Source organism: Scyliorhinus canicula, chromosome 28 (genome assembly GCF_902713615.1).
Source record: "Scyliorhinus canicula chromosome 28, sScyCan1.1, whole genome shotgun sequence".
Taxonomy (NCBI): Eukaryota; Metazoa; Chordata; class Chondrichthyes; order Carcharhiniformes; family Scyliorhinidae; genus Scyliorhinus; species Scyliorhinus canicula.
The window spans coordinates 15,457,953-15,483,278 of NC_052173.1; the positions used below are offsets into that span (position 1 = coordinate 15,457,953).

Consider the following 25,326-nt stretch of genomic DNA (forward strand, 5'->3'; position numbering starts at 1 on the left):
CACTGTCTGTGCGAAGTCTGCACATCCTCCCCGTGCGTGCGTGGGTTTCCTTCGGGTGCTCCGGTTTCCTCCCACAGTCCAAAGATGTGCAGGTTAGGTGGATTGGCCGTGATAAATTGCCCTTAGTGACCAAAATTGCCCTTAGTGTCGGAAATTGCCCTTAGTGTTGGGTGGGGTTACTGAGTTATGGGGATAGGGTGGAGGTGTTGACCTTGGGTAGGGTGCTCTTTCCATGAGCCAGTGCAGACTCGATGGGCCGAATGGCCTCCTTCTGCACTGTAAATTCTATGATATGTTCTATGCGGGCGAAGGCGTCACAGTTTCTATTGATTCAGGTCAACTCCAGCCTCCATCTTTCATTTAAACTATCTCCCTGTGGTGAGCTGACTTGGGCAGTGTTCCAATAATGCTTCTGCAAATTCATGTGTAATAGAAGGGAATGGTTAACTTCTGGTCCCTCAGAGTTTACGCTGTATACAATTCTGCTACACGTCGCGGTCGACGCCCTTCTGTCCTGGTTCTCAATGGAATGGCTTTTCCGACATGACAAATTCTTTGAGGTACATTTAGGAACAGCACTCCAGAATGACCAAGACGACATTCCATAATTTGTTAAATTCCGAGGGAACAAAAAGTCTTTTTGAGAAAACTATGACATCAACTCCATCAGTAAAATGCACTGATTACTTTCATTTCTGCTTATTGATTATCAATGCACATTATCTTTGTCTTGCATATCTGATGAAGTTCATTGGATACATTTTGAACTTCAGGTGACATAGTAGGTTCGAGCACCACTGTTGTTACATTACAGAATGGTGGGATTCAGGGTTACTCGATATGTTTGCAGCCTTGGCCTGTCTTAAAGAAGGTGATGAACAACATGGGTATGATTATTTGATACCCAATTCAAGGGAAACATAGGCACAGACGTCTGGGAGTAGATTGACTGGCCAACCTTTCAGCTTCAGCTGGGAACTGCAGGAAAATGAGGGAGATTTTTTTTTTAAAGTGAGGAAGTTAGAAAATAATGAGAAAAAGTTCTGAACTTTATTTGTTGAACCTTTCGATTTTTCTAAATTTGAATTTTGAAGATTAGCACGTCACAAGGGAGTGGTGAGGCTCGTTCGTGTACATGCTTGAGATTCTCCAATGATGTCTTCCCCATCTCGGCGTTGTCTTCCTCGAAAGCTGTCAGGCTAGAGGACCAGGTGGTACCCCATAATGTGGCAGGAAAGGACTGGAGGCAGTCAGCCTCGGAGCGCCTCCCACTGGCCAGTTATGGAGCAGCAATGGAATGGATCAGCCTTGCTGCCTGACTTCTCAGCCAGAGTATAATGTGTGGCCCAGGGAACTCAAAGGGGAACAAAAAAGTGGGAGATCATAACTATCATTTAGAAACAATTCTAATCGTTTGACACTTTATCCTTAATACTCTACAATTTTAAAAGCAGTCGAACAAGGGGAAAAGTATGAACATATTCCTGTAGTTTGTTTTAAAGCTTGATTTCACTCAGAGCTGTGCTTTTGCCTACTATCTCGTGATATGCATTGCAAAGAGCTTGTAAAACCCCTTGTACATACAGAAAATGGCATCAAAGATGCTGTTCTGTAACTTGCATGCGTACCTCAATCACCATTGCCGAATGTCCGCTTCCAAACAGCTTGTAAGACTGCACGTTCAGCTGTTAACTTTGCCGTCAGCCCGCTTATTCACAAATCCAGTTGGAACGACAGGGTTTAAGCTGGGCAGCAGGAGAAAAATAATGTCGGTCGCTTTCATTTTTAATGACCAAGTAGCAGGATCAGAAATATCTGTATGGATTCCTGGATCAATCACACAAGCAGTTTTGTAATTACAAATCGGTCAAAGCTAATAGTCCTGTATAGTGCTTGCCTATGCAGTCAGGCACCATCAGCTTAAACCCTGACCTAAGATCCCTGGTGTATGGTCCTCGAGGAGTTTCCCTTCACACTGATTTTCTTTCTTTCTGCGTCCTGGTACAGGTTGTTGTCAACGCCTTGGTGGGTGCCATCCCTTCTATTATGAATGTACTGCTGGTGTGTCTCATCTTCTGGCTGATTTTCAGCATAATGGGAGTGAACCTTTTTGCTGGGAAATATTATTACTGTTTTAATGAAACCTCAGAATATAGGTTTCTCCCCAGGGAAGTAAACAACAAGACAGATTGCGAGGCTTACATAAACCAGACCAATGACGAAATTCGATGGAAGAATGTAAAGATTAACTTTGACAATGTGGGAGCAGGATACTTGGCTTTGCTGCAAGTGGTAAGTTCCTTTCCTTTCTCGTTCTTGCTCGCCAAATTTTTTTTTTGTGTGTTGCAATGTGCAGGGGTACAGAGTGGGGGAGGAGGGGGGCGGAGCAAAGGCAGGGGAACAGCACTAAGTCACGATGCTCGTTTGATACCCGATGGGCTGAATGGCCTCCTTGCGTGCCGTGACGGTGCTGAGATTCTGCGGTTGTGCGCAGCAGAAAATTCCATTCGTGTAGCGCCGTTGGCATCCCGTCAAGGTCAGGGAAAGTAGCCCTGGTAAATGGAAGGGTTTTCAATTCGGGCGGCCATGTTCCTGTGCTTGGTCAGGTAATGTGTGGATCGATGCAGATTGAAGCGCCTCACACTCTGTCTCACGGATGAACCTCAATTCCGACACAAAAGCACCAAGAAAAGATTCTTGTCGACTCCACTCTTGACGGCTCCCCCCACAGGCCCGCATAGGCCTCATTGAAAATTGTGGAAATGATATTCCTTCTCTAATCTGAGGATGAGGAAGAAGAACAAACATTGTGTGAGGGACATTTTTGTCTATAAATTTAGAGTACCCAATTATTTTTTTCCAATTAAGAGGCAATTTAGCATGGCCAATCCACCTAACCTGCACATCTTTGGGTTGTGGGGAAACCCACACAAGCACGGAGAGAATGTGCAAACTCCACACGGACAGTGACCCAGAGCCAGGATCGAACCTGGGACCTCGGCGCCGTGAGGACGCAGTGCTAAACACTGCGCCACCATGCTGCCCTTTGGGTGAGGAACTTAATTCTCCAAGCCATTATTTGTCACATGGCAGCCTTGAGATTTGCTTGATTTTTCTTTTGCATCGGATTATATAGGATATATGACACAGAAACAGGCCATTCAGCCCATCCAGTCCATGCTAGTGTTTATGCTCCAATCAATCCTCCCCCCATCTTTCCTCATCAAAATCTCCCAAGCTCTCCCCTTCAAAGGCGACAACAGCCCATGGTCATCTGGGACTATGGCAACTTCACCTTACCTTTTCCTCTCCCTCATATCTCTGATTAGTTTCCCCGTAAATCCATCCATACTATTCACTTCCACCACTCCCTGTGGGAGCGAGATCCACATTCTCCCCACTCTCTGGGTGAAGAGGTTTCTCCTGAATTCCCGATTATATTTCTTGCTGAATATCTTATATTGACGATCTCGAGTGATGCTCTTGCCCACAAGAGGAAACATTCTCTCGGGATCCCCTTCATCAAAAACCTTTCAGAATTATAAAAACCTCTGTGAGGTCACCCCTCATTCTTCCTTATTCAAGAGAGTAGCGACCCAGTCTGTCCATCCTTTCCTGATATGTAAACTCACACATTCCTGGCATCATCCTTGTCAATCTCCAGATGTTAGGGGAGTGTAAAAAGTGCGACTTTGCTTAACCTTTATTGAAATGAACTGGGTTGGATGGAATGTAAGAGCCAGTAACTTGTTACATGAATTGTGGAAGGAGCAGGTTTCGTGGGCTGCGTGTTCTCTCATTTTGTTTAGCATAGGCTGTGGCGCTTTGAATAACTTATACATTCAAGGGAAAAGGTCACACTCTCAGGGAGTCTCATGCAAAGGGGGTTCAAGGTTCAGAATTGCTGCAATGGTGTGGAGATGTCCCTCGAAGCACATTCACCTCAAGCCACCTTCTTGCCAGCAGTGCAGGATTGATGAATTTGCTCTTTAAGAAACCAGAGATTTCATTGAAAACATGAAACCAATGTGCTTGTTAATGTGAGACGATTCGCAACACAGTCACCTCCGATATTGGCAAAATGCTAAATTCTCCAATCATAGTACAGCAAAATAGTTGGATGCAGTACATTATTCACTGGGTGTTCATCTGATTGTTTCCAGGCTACCTTCAAAGGTTGGATGGAAATCATGTATGCTGCTGTTGACTCACGAAGGGTAAGTGTAACAAAATGGATGGTGAATTTTCCACAGTGGCAGGTGGGGACATGTATGATATCCAGTATGTAGCACACACCAGATCATGGCTGTCATCCATTACAGAGGTGTTGCATTCTTGCGAGCAAACCAGAGACACAGCCTCACACTATCAATTGGATGGAGTCCCTTTGCCATACAGTCCAGAAGTGTCTGGTCTCTGCTGCGTTAACAAGGCACCAGTTCAGGCACTGTATATGTATCAGCCGGTCTGATAGCACCCAGACCCATCCAGACCCATCACCACTCATCACCAGGCAGAGTGGGGCCTTTTTGGCCAATTCATTGACCGCCAGCGAATCAATTGCACCGATTCCCACCCAATTTCTCTCCCTGGTGCCAAACGGTCTGACGTCTCCAATTCAAAACAAGCAAAGCGTTCTCTCCTGTAACTTCTGAATTCCTCACTCCTCTCTGCTGCTGGACTTAAAGACACATATCCATTAATCACTCATGGATCAAAAATCGGCAATATAAAAGAAAGGGGAAATAAGGGAATAAACAGGAAGGAGCCTTACAGCATTGGGGAGAAATGCGCAAAGAACATAACTTTGGATGATTTCAATTTTAACTTGAGAACTTTCAAGTGGAACCTTTTCATGTTTGTTGTATATTTTACTGACCAATAGCCCTTTAACTTTAAGAAGCGTTCAATTAATCTCCCTCTTGATGCTTTTCTTTAATGTGAGATGATGCTCACTCTGCACGTGCTTGGCATTAGGACTGTGGGTTTTTGTCCCTGCTGTGGGTTGCTGGTATGCCATTTGCAATAGGTATGGCAAAGACCACATCAAGAGAGATGTAGGCCTAGAAATTGTTCGGCTGAGAAATGGGCACTGCAGGGCACAAGATGGCATGTGGCATTTGTTCTGCGTCAGGCATGCACCTTGTGTCACATTGCTGAGAACGTTCTTCAGTCATCGAAGGTGCCCATGCACAGGAGAGTTTGGTCCCTTGCTTGTGCAAAGCAAGGGCCTCATGCTTATTTCAGGCCCTGACTGGTAGTGAATTGTGCATAACTGCAATGGGCAAAGTGCCATGGGAGAGGGGGAGGGGGGGGGGGTGCTTTCAGCCAGACCGGAAAATCCCGCCAGCGGGAAGGACTGTAAAATCTTGCCCAATGGGATGAGTAAAAGGAACATCAAGGGATGAAAACACTGGTAAGGGTGGTCGACAGACATCCTGCTTGTCGTGGTGGGATGTGCAGAGTGTGTGTTTGTGTTTCTTGTATTTTCTGTTTTTCTGTGGAAACCAATATTCATCAAAATATTTTTCCTCCTCCAATGAAGGGGAGGCTGTTAGGAATGGGTTAACGGACCTTCCAATTAAATACCAATTTGATGTCAATTATCCAATAGAAGTCTCTGATATATAAAAGGGGTTACAGGTGGCACCATTTGTTAGTGGAGATTTGTGTGTGAAGTTGGATCAAAGAAATAAAGGTGTTTTGTGGAGAAGCAGGGCCGGAATTCTTCCCGACCCGGCGGGGTGGGGGTCCCGGCGGGATGGAGTGGCGTGAACCACTCCGGCGTCGGGCCGCCCCAATCCGCACCTTTAGGGGCCAAACCTGACCTTGAGGCGCTAGGCCCGCGCCAGAGTGGTTGGTGCCCCGCCGGCCGGTGGGAAAGGCCTTTGGTGCCATGCCAGGCGGGGCCGAAGGGACTTTGCTGACCGGCCGAAGTCCGCACATGCGCCGGAGCGTCAGCGGCTGCTGACGTCATTCCCGCGCATGCGCAGGGGAGGGGGCGTCACTTCAGCGTCTGCCATTGTGAATGCTGTGGCCAACGCGGAAGGTAAAGAGTGCCCCCACGGCACAGGCCCGCCCGCCGATCAGTGGGCCCCGATTGAAGGCCAGGCCACCGTGGGGGCACCCCCTGGGGTCAGATCGCCCCACGCCCCCCCCCCCCCCCCCCCCCAGGACCCCGGAGCCCGCCCGCCCCGCCAGCCCCGCCAGTAAGGGAGGTGGTTTGATTCCCGCTGGCGGGACCGGCATGACAGCAGCAGGACTTCGGCCCATTGCGGGCCGGAGAATCGCCGGGGCGGGGGGGGTGGCCCGCCGACAGGCGTGGCGTGATTCCTGCCCCCGCCGAACCTCTGGTGCGGGGGCGGGATTCACGCGGCCCCCCACCCCCCCGGCGATTCTCCGACCCGGCGGGGGGGGCCGGAGAATCCAGCCCCAGAACTCTTGTCTCCTTTACTCTACAGCAACCCAGAAGCTTAAACACAGAGACAGAAATCAGGGAAACGTGTAACAAAATCAATGTGGTTAGAATGGGATATTTGAACTATTGCATTGACTAGGAGACGCAGAATAACTCTCATTGTGATAGACAGTTTTCCAGGACAGTATGTTTTAGAACTTCAAAAGCAACAGGTCAAACCAGATTTTGTGACTGGTAACAGACCAGGATTCACCAACAATCTGTAAGTAAGGGAGCATCCCCTGCCCACAGTATGATTGAATTTGATGTTAGGCTTGAGAGCACGGATGGAGGGTCACAAACAAAGATTTTAACTTAAAGAAAGCAATGGGAGAAGAATTGACTGCAGCAAACTGGGTTGAGCTGTTAACTGGGACAAAGACATCTTTGACATTATAGAAAGCCAATACATGCCGCTACGAAGGAAAAACTTCATTTATGTGATCAGCAATTGAGCTAAGAGTTCGACGTGGGGAAATGTGGAGTATTTTCTTCGGGCAGGATTTTCCAGTCCCGTCCACCCCAGGACCATATTTTACCGTCCCACCTTCGACGATTCCCACAGTGGGCGGGATCGGAAGATTTAAGCCTTAATGTTGAGGGACCAGGAGCGAAGGTGCACTAAAGTCTGTGTCAGAGGAAGGCACAAGAGATTAAATAGGAGGTCTTGTGATGCAGTCGGTTAGTGTCCCTGTCTCTGAGCTAGAAGCCCTGGGTTCGAGTCCCACCCCAGCACTTGATGGCCAAAGAAGGTGCGTTCATAACGTGGTCAAATAGGTCAAGTGTGTCAACCTACAAATCCTTCCAAACACCCTAGTGGTTGGCGGTAAGAGCAGGAGGGTCTCCTCGTCACTCAGGCTTGATGTAGAGTGGGGCCCGTCACGCTATAAGCCCCTGGCGACAGACATGCCACCTCTCCCGGGAATGACCAGCGATGGAAACAAACAAAAGCCTGCCTTAGTGCAACCACCAGGTGCGGCAAGAGAATTGGAATTGGAGGAAAGATTAAGAGTCTGCACGTCCTCCCCGTGTCTGCGTGGGTTTCCTCCGGGTGCTCCGGTTTCCTCCCACAGTCCAAAGATGTGCGGGTTAGGTGGATTGGCCATGCTAAATTGCCCGTAGTGTAAGGTTAATGGGGGGATTGTTGGGTTACGGGTATACGGGTTACGTGGGTTTAAGTGGGGTGATCATTGCTCGGCACAACATCGAGGGCCGAAGGGCCTGTTCTGTGCTGTACTGTTCTATTCTAAAGGAGCAAAGGGAGGATAGTTACTTTCAGTTATTTTGCTTTTGTGCGAACCTTGTGGCACTTGCCAATGTCAGAGGCATTGGGAGCAATCTATCGGCTGTTTAATCGCGGGGTCGTTCTCACGCTGCCAGCGCCAGGTAACACCCCGCTAAACACATTTGACACAGGACTCTTTCATTTCCGTTAAATCACAGCCATTCCTTAATGTTAGTGTCTACCTTGTTAATCATTTTGATTGTGGTCTCCTAAAAACTATCAAGGAACCCAGTCATCCCTCTTCCCAGGACTGTGCGTATTTATTAATGGGGATGCACACGGTCTTGTTCTGCAAGTACAAGATTATTCAAACATAGAAAATACCAACAGCAATGAAAATGTGACAAAGCAATATAATCCAGATGACATAGGCCAGTATTTCTTCTCCCCTCCCCCACCCGTGGCGGGTTTTCCCACGGCGGATGTGGCGAGCTCACATATTCTGGTGGGATACTCTGGTCTCGCCGAAGCCAATGGGCTTTTAACATAGAGTCACAACAGAAGGAGGCCATTCAGCCCATCGAGTCTGTCCCAACCTTCTGAAACAGTAACCCATCTAGACGCACACCCCGTCTCCATCCCCGTAGCCCCACCTAACCTGCACGTCTTTAGACTTGTGGGAGGAAAATGGAGCACCCGGAGGAAACCCACGCAGACACGGGGAGAACGCGCAAACTAATGCCCGCCCCATCACCAGGGAACCCGCCGTGAGGCTTTGGCAGAGTTGGAAGATCAAGTTGACAGGAGGGGCTGGACAATCTCACCCATAGTTGACGTCCAAAGGGGAATTGATAAACACCTTGCTTGACTCTCACTTACAAATGTGTGATTGCCTGTACTGGGTTTCTCTTTAGTAACCGTCCCGATTGCATGTTCTCTGTACCAATTGTCACGTTCAAATCGATGGTTCATTCCCTTCATTACCTCATGACACCACATGACTTGTTAACTTCCTCACTGTACATTAATATTAATCATTTAACTTTGTGGATTTCTTCAGATCTGGCATCTTTCAGCAATCCTTCCAAATCTGGAAAGTGTGTAATCGTGCGTTCATGCTCTCCAACATTTAATGTCATGAATGATGAGCCAACCATGCCTTGGGGACGGGGGGGGGGGGGGGCACGGATGGACGGACAACACCCCTCCCCGACCCGCCACCATTACCAAACTGATTCTCAAGCGTTTGATCCTCAAAGTGGCATTAGTGCAGCACGGTAGCACAGTGGTTAGCACTGTGGCTTCACAGCTCCAGGGTCCCAGGTTCGATTCCCGGCTGGGTCACTGTCTGTGTGGAGTCTGCACGTTCTCCCCGTGTCTGCGTGGGTTTCCTCCGGGTGCTCCAGTTTCCTCCCGTAGTCCAAAGACGTGCGGGTTAGGTGGATTGGCCATGATAAATTGCTCTTAATGACCAAAAAAGGTTAGGAGAGGTTACTGGGTTATGGGGATAGGGTGGAAGTGAGGGCTTAAGTGGGTCGGTGCAGACACGATGGGCTGAATGGCCTCCTTCTGCACTATATGTTCTATGTTCACTTCCAAATATGTACTGACAGCATCGACTGTACCCTCTGTCTCCCCACCCCCACACCCAAACATGTCCACACAATAATAATCTTTATTATTGTCACAAGTAGGTTTACATTAACACTGCAATTAAGTTACTGTGAAAATCCTCTCGTCGCCACATCGTCGCCACTTCAGTCTTAGATTCTCCCACAGGCTCCAAGTTGATTAACAATATTAATTAATGCAAGCACATACAGCACTGCACAATTCGGTGCAATGATAGGGTTCTCAACGGAAGCCTGGGAAATTCTGCCTGTCCCATAGGTAACTCCTGGACGTGGGGGTGTTGTGGGGGAGAGGGGTAAGGGGGGGGGGGGGGGGGGCAGTGGAGGGAAGAATAGAGACGACTGACTGCGACAGCAGTGGCTACCAAGATTAATCTTCAATTCCTGGAGACCCCTGGCCAACCCTGGACGGTTGGCAATCCTCGTGACCAAGTCCCAGGCTTTGGAATCACATTGATTAGAGCAAAATGGCTGCCACATTCAGTACACGGGTGTTCAAATATTTGCCTGAGGCCTGCTCGATTATTTTTTAAATCCGTGCTTGGCATATGGGCGTTGCTGGCAAGGCTTGCATTTTGTTGCCCATTCCTAAATGCCCTTGAGCAGGTGGTGGTGAGGCACCTACAACTGAGAGGATGCTCAGTCATGTCAGAGGGCATTTAAGAGTCAATCATATGACTATGGGTCTGGAGTCACATGTAGGCCAGACCGGGTAAACACGGCAGATTTCCTTCCCTGAAGGGGCAATACTGAGCTAGTTGTGGTTTAATGACCATTCCCCAGACTGTGGGGTGAGATTTGAACTCATGTCTTCAGAACTTTAGTCTGGGCCTCTGGGTGACAGGTCGAGTAACATTACCACAAAGTACCATCTCCCAAATGGGGCCATGGGCTCATTTGCATTAAATATTTCGAGGCCATTATAGAAATGCAAACTGTTGTTGATTGTGCGGAGGTAAAGGAGGTGAGAGGGAAAATAAAACAAGGACGTCACATCCTTATGGAACAAGATTGCGCCCAAGGCTGATGGAAGTTAATTTTGCAGCACGACATATCTGTTACCAAACGCAGACTGGGTGATCGCTTTGCTGAGGCAGAGAGCAGGAAATTATAGGCCAGTGAGCTTAATTTCGGTAGTAGGGAAGATGCTGGAATCTATCATCAAGGAAGAAATAGCGAGGCATCTGGATAGAAATTGTCCCATTGGGCAGACGCAGCATGGGTTCATAAAGGGCAGGTCGTGCCTAACTAATTTAGTGGAATGTTTTGAGGACATTACCAGTGCAGTAGATAACGGGGAGCCAATGGATGTGGTATATCTGGATTTCCAGAAAGCCTTTGACAAGGTGCCACACAAAAGGTTGCTGCATAAGATAAAGATGCATGGCATTAAGATAAAGTAGTAGCATGGATAGAGGATTGGTTAATTAATAGAAAGCAAAGAGTGGGGATTAATGGGTATTTCTCTGGCTGGCAATCAGTAGCTAGTGGTGTCCCTCAGGGATCAGTGTTGGGCCCACAATTGTTCACAATTTACATAGATGATTTGGAGTTGGGGACCAAGGGCAATGTGTCCAAGTTTGCAGACGACACTAAGATGAGTGGTAAAGCAAAAAGTGCAGAGGATACTGGAAGTCTGCAGAGGGATTTGGATAGGTTAAGTGAATGGGCTAGGGTCTGGCAGATGGAATACAATGTTGACAAATGTGAGGTTATCCATTTTGGTAGGAATAACAGCAAACGGGATTATTATTTAAATGATAAAATATTAAAGCATACTGCTGTGCAGAGAGACCTGGGTGTGCTAGTGCATGAGTCGCAAAAAGTTGGTTTACAGGTGCAACAGGTGATTAAGAAGGCAAATGGAATTTTGTCCTTCATTGCTAGAGGGATGGAGTTTAAGACTAGGGAGGTTATGCTGCAATTGTATAAGGTGTTAGTGAGGCCACACCTGGAGTGTTGTGTTCGATTTTGGTCTCCTTACTTGAGAAAGGACGTACTGGCGCTGGAGGGTGTGCAGAGGAGATTCACTAGGTTAATCCCAGAGCTGAAGGGGTTGGATTATGAGGAGAGGTTGAGTAGACTGGGACTGTACTCATTGGAATTTAGAAGGATGAGGGGGGATCTTATAGAAACATATAAAATTATGAAGGGAATAGATAGGATAGATGCGGGCAGGTTGTTTCCACAGGCGGGTGAAAGCAGAACCAGGGGGCATAGCCTCAAAATAAGGGGAAGTAGATTTAGGACTGAGTTTAGGAGGAACTTCTTCACCCAAAGGGTTGTGAATCTATGGAATTCCTTGCCCAGTGAAGCAGTTGAGGCTCCTTCATTACATGTTTTTAAGGTAAAGATAGATAGTTTTTTGAAGAATAAAGGGATTAAGGGTTATGGTGTTTGGGCCGGAAAGTGGAGCTGAGTCCACAAAAGATCAGCCATGATCTCATTGAATGGCGGAGCAGGCTCGAGGGGCCAGATGGCCGACTCCTGCTCCTAGTTCTTATGTTCTTATGTTCGCCACCGCCAGCAGTGGCCTACCACAGTATTTCAGTGGAGCCAGGAACAACACACCCGGCCTACCCGATTCCACATAAAATGAAACTATTTCAAACGATTTCCACCTGCAGTCCCTTTAAGGACCCCAGGTCAGGCTGTGAGATGCCAGCTGCCCCTGCCTACCGACCAATTTTAATCAGCGTGCGTCCTCCAACCTGAATTACGACATTTTGCGGGCACCCAGGGTCTACTTCAGGTGGGACTCCCCACACACCTTGTTTTCAATTTTGCAGTCAGCAGACTGTCGGAAAAAGATCGGGAGAGAAATATCGTGACCCAAATTTGCACCCCCCCCCCCATCCCCCCCTCACTCCTCCCCCGCCAACGTTGAAGTTGAATAACATCCCTGAACTATTTTCCTTTCGTTCAAATATCACAGACAATTCGATGTCGACAGGATAATGCAATCTGCCTTGCAATTTGCTGTTTGCTGGGGGGGCGGCACGGTGGCACAGTGGTTAGCACTGGTTAGCCAGGGTCCCAGGTTCGATTCCCGGCTTGGTTCACTGTCTGTATGGAGTCTGCACGTCCTCCCCGTGTCTGCGTGGGTTTCCTCCGGGTGCTCCGGTTTCCTCCCACAAGTCCCGAAAGACGTGCTGTTAGGTGAATTGGACATTCTGAATTCTCCCTCTGTGACCCGAACAGGCGCCGGAATGTGGCGACGAGGGGATTTTCACAGTAACTTCATTACAGTGTTCATGTAAGCCTACTTGTGACAGTAATAAAGATTATTATTATTATGTACTCATCTGCTTCTGTGATGCTGTCACTTTTGAAGCGAATTGTGCACATGAATAGGGATTGTTCAAATGTCAGAAATGCGCCTATTCGAGTAAACTCATGCAAAGGTAATAAATATGGAGTATTTACAGCAAACCAGATAGGATGACCATTGTCAGGCTTCTGGACACGAGACAACCCCTGCTTTGGCTTTGACATTAAGTGGAATAAGTGAAATATACTAGGTGAGTACTTCAGTCTAAATGCCACTGTGAAAAGGTTGTCTGACCTCATTGTCCCCTCTGATCTCTCGCATCTCCGACATTGTTGAGGCCACCTCCACTAAATTTGAAGAGGGCTAAAGGTTTTTCTTGAAAGTCAGACGCTCATTTCTGCCATTGTGCTGGTAAACTTTAATGATTAATAATTGTCATTCTAGACCGGAGAGCAACCGCTGTACGAGGACAACATCTACATGTACATATACTTCGTAATCTTCATCATCTTTGGATCTTTCTTCACATTAAACCTCTTTATTGGTGTCATCATTGATAACTTCAATCAACAAAAGAAAAAGATAAGTTTACTTCTCTTTGTCTGAGTAAAAGAAAGGTTCTCTTAACGGTTTCTCTATCTTTCTCACAAACCTTATGGGACTGATCATCCATTTGGACTCCATGACCACAGGTCAAAGTTCAATACTATTTTCGATGATGAGGGAAAACGTCTTTTGTTCATTTGTTATTCAATGCCTTCAGAATTCTTCAGAATTACGACCAGAATATTTCATAAACGTATACGCTAGTGAGAATTTCTTGATTAGTCCGCAGAAAACAATGGCAAGTCCCTGCGGTATTTTGCCACGTATAATCATAAACCAATCCAATGAAAGTCGATGGTTGCCAACATCCGCTTAGGACATGGGTCCTGGCTCCATTGCCAGATTGATCTTGCTCAAAAGTGGCTATCATTATTTATCTGAGAGTTCTCACTGTAAGATTGAGCCACAGGGGACATCAAAACTGGGCCTGATCCTGTGCTCATTCACCATCCGCACATTCTTCCAGTGATTCATTGAATCATAGAATTGTGACCCAATGCCTTTGAATGAAGGTGGTAAGGGAGGGTGAAGAGGATGGATAGTTCCCTCAGGAACTCCAGCGCTAACACTATAAGAGTGGAGAGAGGAGTTAGTGGTGGAGATACTGGGTGAGATCTTATGTCCGTTCATGTTGGCTCGATCGCCCAGTCCCGCCATTTGCGCACACCCAGCTTCCTGGCGACAAGGGTTGTATTCAGCGGGAAATCCCCTTGACAACGGCAGTACCGGAAGATCTCCCCGCTGGCCAATGTCAGGCCACCTCCCACCGCCGAAAAACACAGAGGGTTCATTAGTAAATCCCACCCACTCTTTCTCCAATAGTTTAGGTATGAATGCAACCAAGAAAAGGCAGTCCCACTGAGCGGAACAACAGAGTGTGGTTGACTTTATCAAAGGCCGCAGGCAGGTAAAGCAAGATGAGGAAGGGTAAGATACCACAGTCACAATCACAAACTTTAAAAAATAATTTGTGACTTTCTTAAAGGGTTGTTTCAGTGCTGTGGCCGGGACTAAATCCTGTTTGGAAGGATTCAAATTGGAGTGGGAAAGATGGACACAGATTTAGAGGCGACAAATAGATTTAAGTATTTTGCAGAGGAAACCAAAATTGGGGGTGGCAGTGGTTTGCAAAGACACTAGAGTCGCCCACTTTTTAAAAAAAAATTTAGTGCACCCAATTCTTTTTTTCCCAATGAAGGGGCAATTTAGCATGGCCAATCCACCTACCCTGCACATCTTTGGGTTGTGGGGGTGAGACCCACGCAGACATGGGGAGAATGTGCAAACTCCACTTGGACAGTGACCCAGAGCCGGGATTGAACTCGGGTCCTCAGCGCCGTGAGGCTGCAGGGCTAACCACTGTGCCACTGTGCCACCCCAAGAGTCGCGCACTTAATGAAGGAAGGAAAGAAAAGAAATGAGAATGTGTACATATGGGGTGGCACGGTGGCGCTGTGGTTAGTTAAAAAAATGAATTGGGTACTTTAAATTTTGTAAAAAAGAATGTGTACATAGTAGCATTCCTGAGGTTGTAACCAGTTTCTTTCTATTCTCTTTACTTTGGAGGTCAGGATATCTTTATGACTGAAGAACAAAAGAAATATTACAACGCAATGAAGAAACTGGGGTCCAAGAAGCCTCAGAAGCCCATCCCAAGGCCAGTGGTAAGCAGTGGACAAGAATTATACAAGTGCTCAGAGTACAGACAGAGGAAATGCAATGGAGCACTTGTTCTTAACTCATTTTGAAATTGTTTGCGAGGTGTTTCCCGAACAGTGATTGGTGACAGCAAGGGCCCTGACAATTGCCACAGATATTGGCTGTCCAACCTGCAAACATATTCCAGACGAAATGCCGATCACCTTAATCGTGAACATCATGGACAGATTTAGCAATGAGAAGTTCTTGTTCTAACTCTCTTGCTCTTCGAATTAGTGAAGGGGCTTTGAGCTGGGTTTCCAAACCCCTGAGTTGGCCCAGTCAATGCTCCTTCAGCTCTTCACAAAGTTTCCTCTGCATCGGCAGTGCAGGTAATTGCTCAGCCTGTACACAAGGTGGCCCTGTTTTAGGAGTTCGCGATCTAAGCTCGCTTCAACAAATTTACTGGGTTACAAAGCTGGAGAAATGCATTATTTCACTGAGTCCCACTTTTATCTCTGTGCTCAGCTTCTAGGTGATGTTGAGACAGTCTGAGTATTAATTCAGAAGGTGTGAAGCCAATTTGCAAATTTTTAATGAAAAGACATTTTTTCCGCGATTGAAGAGGACACTGCAGACACACAGGGTGCAAGATACTCTTGTCAGACACTAATTGTTGGGTTTTTTTGTCTCTGATTTTTTTTTTCTGTTTGGTTGCAGAACATAATCCAGGGCGGAGTCTATGACTTTGTCACTCAACAGGTTTTTGACATCACGATCATGATTCTCATCTGCCTCAACATGGTAACAATGATGGTGGAAACAGATGATCAGAGCGATGAGAGTGAAAACATTTTGTATTGGATCAACTTCATTTTCATCATTTTCTTCACCAGTGAATGCCTGCTCAAACTCTTTGCGCTGAGGCATTATTACTTCACGATTGGGTGGAATATATTTGACTTTGTTGTTGTGATCCTTTCCATTGTGGGTGAGTAATGACGTTGAAATAACAATGTTTGCAAGTTGAACAAGGGCGCATGTCTGCTCAATGGTACACCGATGGTGCAAGAAATAAAGGCACTTGTTCTTAGGTAAGGCAACAGAGACCAGCAAACATTTACAGTACTCAGTACCCCTGTCATCAGAATTTGGTCAGATTTTGGAAGGATAAAGTTCTGCGGTCGGTATTCACAATGGGCGCGATTCTCCGCCCCCCCACGCCGGGTGGGAGAATCGCGGGAGGGCCAGGCGAATCACGCCACGCCGCCCTGGCACCCCCCGCGATTCCCCCCCCCCCCCCCCAAAATGGCGTGTTGCGTTTTGCGACAGGCCGCTCGGAGAATCGCCGCTCCGGTCGAGCGGCGATTCTCCGGCCCGCATGGGCTGAGCGGCCTGCCGAACACAACCGGTTCACGCCGGCACCAACCACACCTGGTCGCTGCCGGCGTGAACAGCGTGCGACCTCTGTGTGTGGGGCCTGTGGGGGGGGGGGCGGAGGGAGGATCGAGCACCACGGGCCTGCTCAGGAGGTGTCTGGCCCGCGATCGGTGCCCACCGATCGTTGGGCCGGCATCTCTAAAAGACGCACTCTTTTCCCTCTGCCGCCCCGCAAGAACAAGCCGTCATGTCTTGCGGGGCAGCGGAGGGGAAGACGGCAACTGCGCATGCGCGGTTGCCGTCACTTAGGCGCCGCCGGCTGCGTCATTCCCGGCGCGTGAATTTTGCGCGCCGCCGCTCCTAGCCCCCCGGGGAGGGGGGAAGAATAGGGGGCGAGGAGCGGCCTCCGTACATTCCACTGGGAATTCCGCAGTTTCGGAATGGTACCCTTCAATTCAGGGAGGTTCAATAGATACCTACGGTGACTGAGGCCGAATATTCACTGCTGGGAAGGAGTGGAGAGCGACACCATCTCAGAAACCCTGCATTCTGTTGCCGAGGTAGAATGGGATTTTTTTTTCGTTCACTACTGCAGTCTTGATTCCTCCATTTTACTTTCCCAACTGAAAGATGACATCAACAGAGGTTCAACAACAGTGAAAGTGATGAAATTATCCTCAGCTACCTGTTTTGATCATCATCTTCACTTTGACCTCCAAAAGAAAACATGAGCAAAGCATTGGGCCTCCGCTCTCCACCCCCATGACCAACACAATTTTTTTCTCTCAGGTCTTGATGGAAATGAAAAGCCACACACGCACTGGGCTACGGTTCCGCGGATTGTAGCACCTTACCCAATTGGTCATTCTTCACGCACGAGTCAGGAGTTTTGATGGACTAAATTGTCGATGGATAGATGGCAGATGCATTTTCCAGTATCAGTCACTGGTCAACAATCAAGAGCGGGTGGCACAGTGGTTAGGACCGTTGCCTCACAGCGCCAGGGACCCAGGTTCAATTCCGGCCTTGGATGACTGTCTGTGTGGAGTTTGCACATTCTCCCTGTGTCTGCGTGGGTTTCCTCTGGGTGCTCCGGTTTCCTCCCACAGTCCAAAGATGTGCAGGTGAGGTGGATTGGCCATAATAAATTGCCCCTTAGTGCCCAAAGATGTGCAGGTTAGGTGGATTGGCCATGATAAATTGTCCCTTAGTGTCCAAAGATGTGCAGGTGAGGTGGATTGGCCATAATAAATTGCCCCTTAGTGCCCAAAGATGTGCAGGTTAGGTGGATTGGCCATGATAAATTGTCCCTTAGTGTCCAAAGATGTGCTGGTTAGGTGGATTGACCATAATCAATTGTCCCTTAGTGTTGAAAGATGTGCAGGTTAGGTGTATTGGCCATGCTTAAATGCCCCTTGGTGTCCCAAGATATGCAGATTAGGTGGGGTTGCGGGTATAGGGTAGGGGATTGGGCCTAGGTAGAGTGTTCTTTTGGAGGAATGGTGCAGACCTGATAGTCCAAATGGCCTTTTTCTGCACTGTAAGGATTCTATGATGCTGAAGAGATGCAACTCAAAATTAATTTTTCCCGAGCCTAGGATGGCAAGGTCTTAAATCAGTCAGTACAGACCGGAACCTGGGACCCTTCCAAGTCTGTGCAGCTCATTTTCTTACCCTGAGACTTGTCATTAAAACACAATGCAAAAACTGTGCACATCGTCAGATCTTTGGAGTTTGTACTCCAAGGTGTAACAGTTTCCAAATCATTTACTTCCTGGAAATTGTCACAGATGCAGTCCAGCATGAAGAGGGTATGGAACAAATGAAAAATTATGGAGAATAAATATGCAAAACATTCTGGGATTTCTGTGGGCATTCTGCTGCATTACTATTTCCAATTCGCTTCCACATCTAGTGGTTACACTTAAGACAGACTTTCGTCCATTTCCAGAACTAGTAATTCCCGGAACAGGTCGCTAGTCTGTCACCAGAGGTTTATATCTTGAGAGGCGCAACTCCACATCAAGTCTGGCTGACCAGGAGTCTCTTCCGCTCTTACCGCCAGCCGTTGGCGTGTTTGGAAGGATACGCAGGTTGATACTCAGCCTGTTTGGCTGCATTATGAACGCACCTTCCTCGGCCATCAAGTCCTGGGGTGGGCCTTGAACCCAGAGCTTCTGGGCTCAGAGGCAGGGACACTAACCCACTGCGCCACAAGATCTATTCAGCTGCATAGCTTATTGTAAATGGAAAAATATTAATGCAAAACAGCACCATGCAGCCTGAAGTTATTCCACATTTTTGCGCACATTTTTATCACGAAAAGCAGTGGGCTAATTCTTTGGGCTAAATACTTGTTGAACGTTATAATTGTTTGACTAAGGCAGCACGGTGGCCTAGTGGTTAGCACAACCGCTTCACGGCGCTGAGGTCCCAGGTTCGATCCCGGCTCTGGGTCACTGTCCGTGTGGAGTTTGCACGTTCTCCCCGTGTCTGCGTGGGTTTCGCCCCCACACCCAAAAATGTGCAGAGTAGGTGGATTGGCCACGCTAAATTGCCCCTTAATTGGAAAAAATAATTGGGTAATCTAAATTTATTTTTTAAAAAATAATTGTTTGACTGCATGTTAACCACCAATAGTAGTGCAATACTTCAGGCTGAAGACAGCTCTATATCTGTAATGTTACTGAGGTTTACAGTCCTATCTGTATAGTTAATGAAATGTGATGTTTCATCATTAACTTAATGATATGAAGTGAGGAAATTAATAAACAGTAGCTAACTGATTTGAAAGATACTTCTGCCAAGTCTAACCTTATTTCATTAGTTAATCACAGGACCACGTTTCATCTATGGCAGACATATTGCTTTAAAGCGGTAACATTAATAAAATCTCTTCTCTTTCCTCAGGAATGTTCCTCGCTGATATAATTGAGAAATACTTTGTGTCGCCGACGCTTTTCAGGGTAATTCGATTAGCTCGAATTGGTCGTATTTTGCGTCTGATCAAAGGAGCCAAAGGAATCCGAACGCTATTGTTTGCCTTAATGATGTCTTTGCCTGCCTTGTTCAACATTGGGCTTCTGTTGTTCTTGGTCATGTTCATCTTTTCCATATTTGGAATGTCTAATTTTGCGTACGTCAAGAAGGGTGCTGGTATCGACGATATGTTTAACTTTGAAACATTTGGCAACAGCATGATCTGCCTGTTCCAGGTCACCACATCAGCCGGTTGGGATGGTTTACTCTTGCCAATCTTAAACAGACCACCAGATTGTGACAGTGAAAAGGAGAACCCAGGCACTGCTGTTAAGGGAGACTGTGGCAATCCGAGTGTGGGGATATTTTTCTTTGTTAGTTATATCATCATATCCTTTTTGATTGTTGTGAACATGTACATTGCCATCATTCTGGAAAACTTCAGTGTGGCAACTGAGGAAAGTGCGGAGCCACTCAGTGAGGATGACTTTGAGACATTCTACGAGATTTGGGAGAAGTTTGACCCTGACGCCACACAGTTTATTGAGTATAACAAGTTGTCTGACTTTGCTGATACCTTGGAAGCACCTCTTCGAGTTCCGAAGCCCAATCACATTGAACTCATTGCCATGGACCTGCCCATGGTGAGCGGTGATCGGATTCACTGCTTGGATATCTTGTTCGCATTCACCAAGCGTGTCCTTGGTGAGGGTGGCGAAATGGATGTCCTTCGGCAGCAGATGGAGGAGAGGTTTGTGGCGTCCAATCCCTCCAAGGTATCCTACGAGCCAATCACGACCACCCTCCGGCGCAAGCACGAGGAAGTTTGTGCCATCATCATTCAGCAGGCTTATAGGGCACACTTGGCAAGACGAAAAGTCATCCTGAAAGGACGGGTTCCCTGTACTAAGTCGGGAGGGCATGCAAATGAGAATGGCAACACCAATCAAGAGAAAAAAGAAGGATCTCCCTCCACTGCATCACTGCCATCATACGACAGTGTAACGAAACCTGAGAAACAAGAGAAAGATCGAAAGAGCAACGATAAAGGCGGTAGCAACCAAAAAGACATCAGGGAATCTAAGTTGTGAAAAAAAATTCCATTTGCAAGCAAATGTTGTTTACAGACTTAAAAAAAAGTATATAGATATATATATATATATAAATATATATATCAATGCAGAACAGTGACCCAATTTCTAGAACAAAAAGAACTCTCATCTAGAGATCTATACCAAACATAATCTGCTTACAATATAAAGTTGTTGCCTAGATGGCAGTGACCTTCCCCTGTCATGACACTAGGATTCTGTACAGCAAAGGGGATTCAATAAGCTCCAACAGGTGGTTACTGCATCTTCATCTACTTCAGCAGTCACTACAGAAAAAGACAAACTAAATGGCTGCTAGGATCAGTACATTGCCAAGGGGGTCAGACAGACAGATTTTATTTTCCCATTTTCTTTCACTCTTTCAGACAAAAAGAAAAACAATACCAAGGTTTGTTTGACCATGCAAAATTACGGTTGCCTCAGCAACTGTAACATGTAGCCCATGTCATTTTTAGTCACGGTTCCTTTCTTATATCTGCATATTTTTCTACATGGGCTTCATGTTGTTTGGGGATAAGGGGAGGTAAGTGTTTTTTTTTTTTTTTCGGACTGAGGGGGGGACTTGCTCAGGCCGATTCCAAAAAAAAAAAAAATGTGCTTGTTCAATGCATAGAAATGATTTGCATGATAGCATGCTGTGATCAGAAATCATGCATGTAGAATCATAGACCACAGACACAAGTACTTTGTCCACCTAGTGGTTTTGTCTGGTGGTTGAGGCGGTCCACTGTAAAACATACACTATATTGGGGGACAGCCTAATATCATGCCCTCCACAAGTATTTACAAACTCTTTAATGAATCATTCATCCAACCTCAGTAGAAGTTAAAAAAAAGGGGGGTTGTGTGTATGTTTAATAGCTAATGTTCTGAACATACAGCCATTGTTGCACATAAATTGCTGCTCTGTATCTTCCTTAAAGGGGAAAATTAAAATACACGAATGGCTTTGTTGTATTTAAATTTCAGTGTAAGCCAAAACTAGGGCTTCGAAGATCGTTCATTTGTATCTTGCAGTATTGATTAATCACCTTCATATTGCAGAGTAGACATTTTATACAGAGATAAGGAATGCTGTGTACATGGCAATGTATCTCTGGAGAAATTTTTGGGTACTGGATATAGGATATACGTAGCACCAAGATGTGTATTAATCCGAGTTGATACAGTTTTTGACTTTCTAATACCTTTAAAACAATGAACATTTACACCTTCATCCGCGATGGTTTGCAGTTGGCACTTTGATGCATGTTTTTCTTGCTTCTGTAGTTACATATACTGTTTTTTCTCTAATACTCACATTTGTTTAAAAAAAAAAGAATCAAAAAAAAAAGAGGAAGAAATCGAACTAGCACGACAGGCCACAGTGCTGAGTGCAAGTGGCAAGCCGTGTGGCTTCATTTCATTTCACATATGGTCATTCTGTGACAGATGACAACTGGATGAGGAGTCATGACTTTTCCTCTTTAGCTTCCCCGATTAGAATATGATGTATAAAAAAAAAAGTCATGCATATATGTACAGGCTATATTGTAAGCAGCGCAAATGCTGAAAGGTGTGGTTGGAATTTTTAAGAGAATATTATAAATATTGTAATATATCATTTTATTTTATTGGCATGCATTTTTTGTAAATACAACAAAAAAGAAAATGACAAAATTAAACCGAATGGCTTCAGGCTGATGCCATTGTCACAATTGTTATTTTGGATCCATTGATACTTTTTCATTTGTTAACATCCCAATTCTTGATGCAGAATGGCAAATTGTAAAGACGACAAATCTGGAAAAAAAAAAAACCCCACTGTTTTCTGTGCAATAAACCCATTTAAGACCAATTCTGTTCAGAATTAGATTTTTCGCGCTAATTTGCAGAGATCCGAAACTGGCAAACGGAAGAGTAGGCGGCAAAAAAATAAAAAGGCAAGAGTGCATTAGAAAGCAGCAGCATATTGTGGATGCATTTTGTTCTTGTTTCTGTTTTTGCAGCAAAAATCCTTGATGTCGTCCAGTGTCCATTTCGGGGCTGATGGCAATTGCCTGTTCTTACCTAACTGCTCTGAATGGAATCAATAGAATGGGGTCATAAGAGCAAAGAACCAAACCACATCCTGGTTTTCATTTTATGCTACACAGATGTGAACTGTAATTTTAAAATCTTAGTAGTAAACTTGACTAGTAATGTGTTAGTGAAATGCATGGTGGATGATGCTAATACCCAAACAATGATGGTTAAAGCTACATTATTAATACAAGTCTAAAGAATAAATATTACACTTTTTACTCTACCAGGTTGAGGCTGTCTTGGTGTGGATTTTTGTGTTTAGTTCTTTTTCTCGGGGGAGGGGGGGGGATGGTCTTGTTTCCAGGGGTTACTGTCTTCAGCGAAACGGGTTTTTTGCCTGGCGCAAAGTCCCCCCCCCAACATTGCGTCGTGAAAACGTGAGCTGCTTGTGGCAAACCATGGTGCGTCGGTCATGTGTCTGCTTCCTCCCCTTGCCTTTTTCCTGCAATGAAGACAGTGCCCCTGAATTCCTAGCTGGCTCCAAGCCCCATTACTGCACCGCCAATTACGATAGGAGCCTTCAGCTTTGATATTCCCCCTTTTGATGCCCCTAACATTAAGGAAGATGGGTCAGCTGTTATTTTTATCCTGCCCATTTTCGGGGCAGAAGCATTTGGAAAAGAAGGTAGTTCTTTCAATGGCCGCCATTGGCGCGGCTGCTGTTTATTGGCCATCCCTAATTGCCCCTTGAGAAGGTGAGCCGCCATCTTGAACCGCTGCAGTCCCTGAGGTGTAGGTACACCCACAGTGCTGTTAGGGAGGGAGTTCCAGGACTCTGACCCGGTGACAGTGAAGGGCCAAATGCCATCCAAAATATGCCGTTGCGAAATTAGTGACATGATCTTGGGTGAAGTAAACAATGTATACATTGTACTGAACCTATCTTCAAAAATTGTTGCGGTTAATCTTAAAGGAGGTTTCTGGCTCAAAAGGCACCGTTAAAAGAAACACCCTTAAATACTGCTGATGGGCTGATATTACTGCCGTGATTAATGTGCAGTCTAGATTGACGAGATGGAAGTCGCTCCCTGAGGGAAATGAATTTGGTGGAGGGGGGGGGGGTCTTCTGCTTGTGGTGATCCATTGACACAAAACTGCCCATCGTTCAGGACTAATTGGCACATTCATTGCCAGTCAGGGAGAGGACATGAATTGCGAAGTGGATGCAAATCTTCACAGTGCAGTGGGGGGAGTGCTGTGAAATAATAAGGATGGGGCCCATTCCCAGGTCGAGGGAACATTGCTTTGCATCTGGCTGTGCTCCAACCTGATACTAAAATGCTTGATGCTGACACCAAGTGACCAAAGGGGTAAAACTCTTCCCCTGCTCCTGACTGGCAGCCGTTTCTTCGAGCACAAAGTTGGCCATTTCCCTACTCCCGTCAAAGGTGAGTTTTGCTAATCCTCACGCACTTCCAGTTGTTCAGTGCCAAAACAATGCAAGCAAAGGATTCCGAGTCAACAATGGAAAGTAAACTTCCAAAAAACGAAATACGCCAAAGGTGACTCTACAACTCCCCGCTGCCAGCCAGCTATTGCGGATTATGTGATGGAGCTTGGCCGACAATATTGTCAGGTTTCCCGGCAGGGTCTCCCAACTGAGAATGCAAGAGTACAGAGTCACCCCCAACGTAATGGCAATACTGAACTCAAATCCACCGATTTTATTTTCACACATTCAGTGTGCTTTGCGACAACATTGGTACGTTGGGGTGAACCCCATTCCGAAGTGGCTCAGCTTCTAGGGTTGTCGCCTCTCGAGTCAAAATGTGATGGTCCCTCGTTCCATGACTGGTACTCTAGTGTTGAGGGTGTGTTGCATTATCGGGGGTGCCAACTCTTGGATGCAATGCGCCCTCCGGCTCATTTAGGTGGAGGCTAACTATGGCGCTAATTCAAGAAGAGGAGGAAGTTCTCCTGGTGGCCGGGCAACATTCCTTCTTCAATAGAAGCCAGCCGGTCGCTGTAATTGCTGCTTGTGGGAGCTTGCTGTGCGCAAAATGGCTGCCGGAATGTCCTCTGTCGCAACAGTCACTGCAACGTATAGTAACTCATTGCCGGTGGTGTTTTGAGGTACAATTGGGCGCTATGTCAACGCAAGCTTTCTTTCACCTCCCCCGGTCACCACCATTCACACCTAAATCTATCCCATAACATTACATCACAATGACATTCTGAAACACAGCCAGTTTCAACACTTCCCACACTTATTGTTAACATGTATGTATTTTTCTGATGCTGCTTAATCTGCTGAGAAAGATGAAGCAATGTGCCCTTTTTTTTTGCTTTTGTGTTACACCCCCCCCCCCATTCAAGAGTTAGAATGGGATTTGAAGCCATAGAGGATGTAGGCTGCCAATTAAGAGGAAATACTGGGGGAGTACGATGCCCCTGGTACTGTCCAAAGGAAAACCAGGGTTCTCTCAGTGTCCCAGCCAAAATTCCTTCTGTTCCTGTCAAAAACAAAAATCACTCCTGTCTGCTGTATGTGAACCTTCAGTCTGCGCAAACCGCTGCTGCTATATTATAATGACTGCCTTTGGAAGCAATTAATTTGCACGTGAAGCACTTTGAGCGACATTTTCGAAAAATGCAATCTCGCGTTCTTCATAAAAGCAAGCCCTTCTTTCTTCCAATTCATTGTTGACTAAACGTGCCCGTTACGTAATGGGGGAATGCTGCATTTTCAGGGATGCAAGTCTCGTCTGTGCAATGGTAAACCAGAGGGTCTGCTTGTTTGACTGGTTTGGGTGCATTGGTGAACAGGTCCTGCGGGTATGGTTCAAACAAAAACCAGATCTCTCCTTCGAGCGTTGTGGCCAACTTTCTTCAATCATTTCACCTGCTTTAGGAATTATTTATTTTCTTGACAGCGGTTGAGAGCATACTGGGGGCACAATTGGCCACTGTATTTGCCTACATTGCAGCCACTGAGCTCCAGAGTAATTCATTGCTTCTGAAGC

General features: G+C 46.3%; 1 protein-coding gene across 5 annotated transcripts in view; it reads left to right on the top strand.

Annotated features, from left to right (window-relative positions):
* LOC119958116 (sodium channel protein type 8 subunit alpha-like) overlaps positions 1–22,590 on the top strand; it is a 222,129-nt gene extending 199,539 nt beyond the window's left edge. For all 5 annotated transcript variants that reach the window (XM_038786357.1, XM_038786356.1, XM_038786360.1 and 2 more), the window contains 6 exons: positions 2,008–2,292; positions 4,164–4,217; positions 13,029–13,166; positions 14,750–14,854; positions 15,549–15,819; positions 19,119–22,590. In XM_038786357.1, the coding sequence (XP_038642285.1) occupies positions 2,008–2,292; positions 4,164–4,217; positions 13,029–13,166; positions 14,750–14,854; positions 15,549–15,819; positions 19,119–20,278 (2,013 nt within the window). In that variant the 3' untranslated portion in view covers positions 20,279–22,590. The remainder of the gene's footprint in view (positions 1–2,007; positions 2,293–4,163; positions 4,218–13,028; positions 13,167–14,749; positions 14,855–15,548; positions 15,820–19,118) is intronic.
* Positions 22,591–25,326: the final 2,736 nt, after the last annotated feature.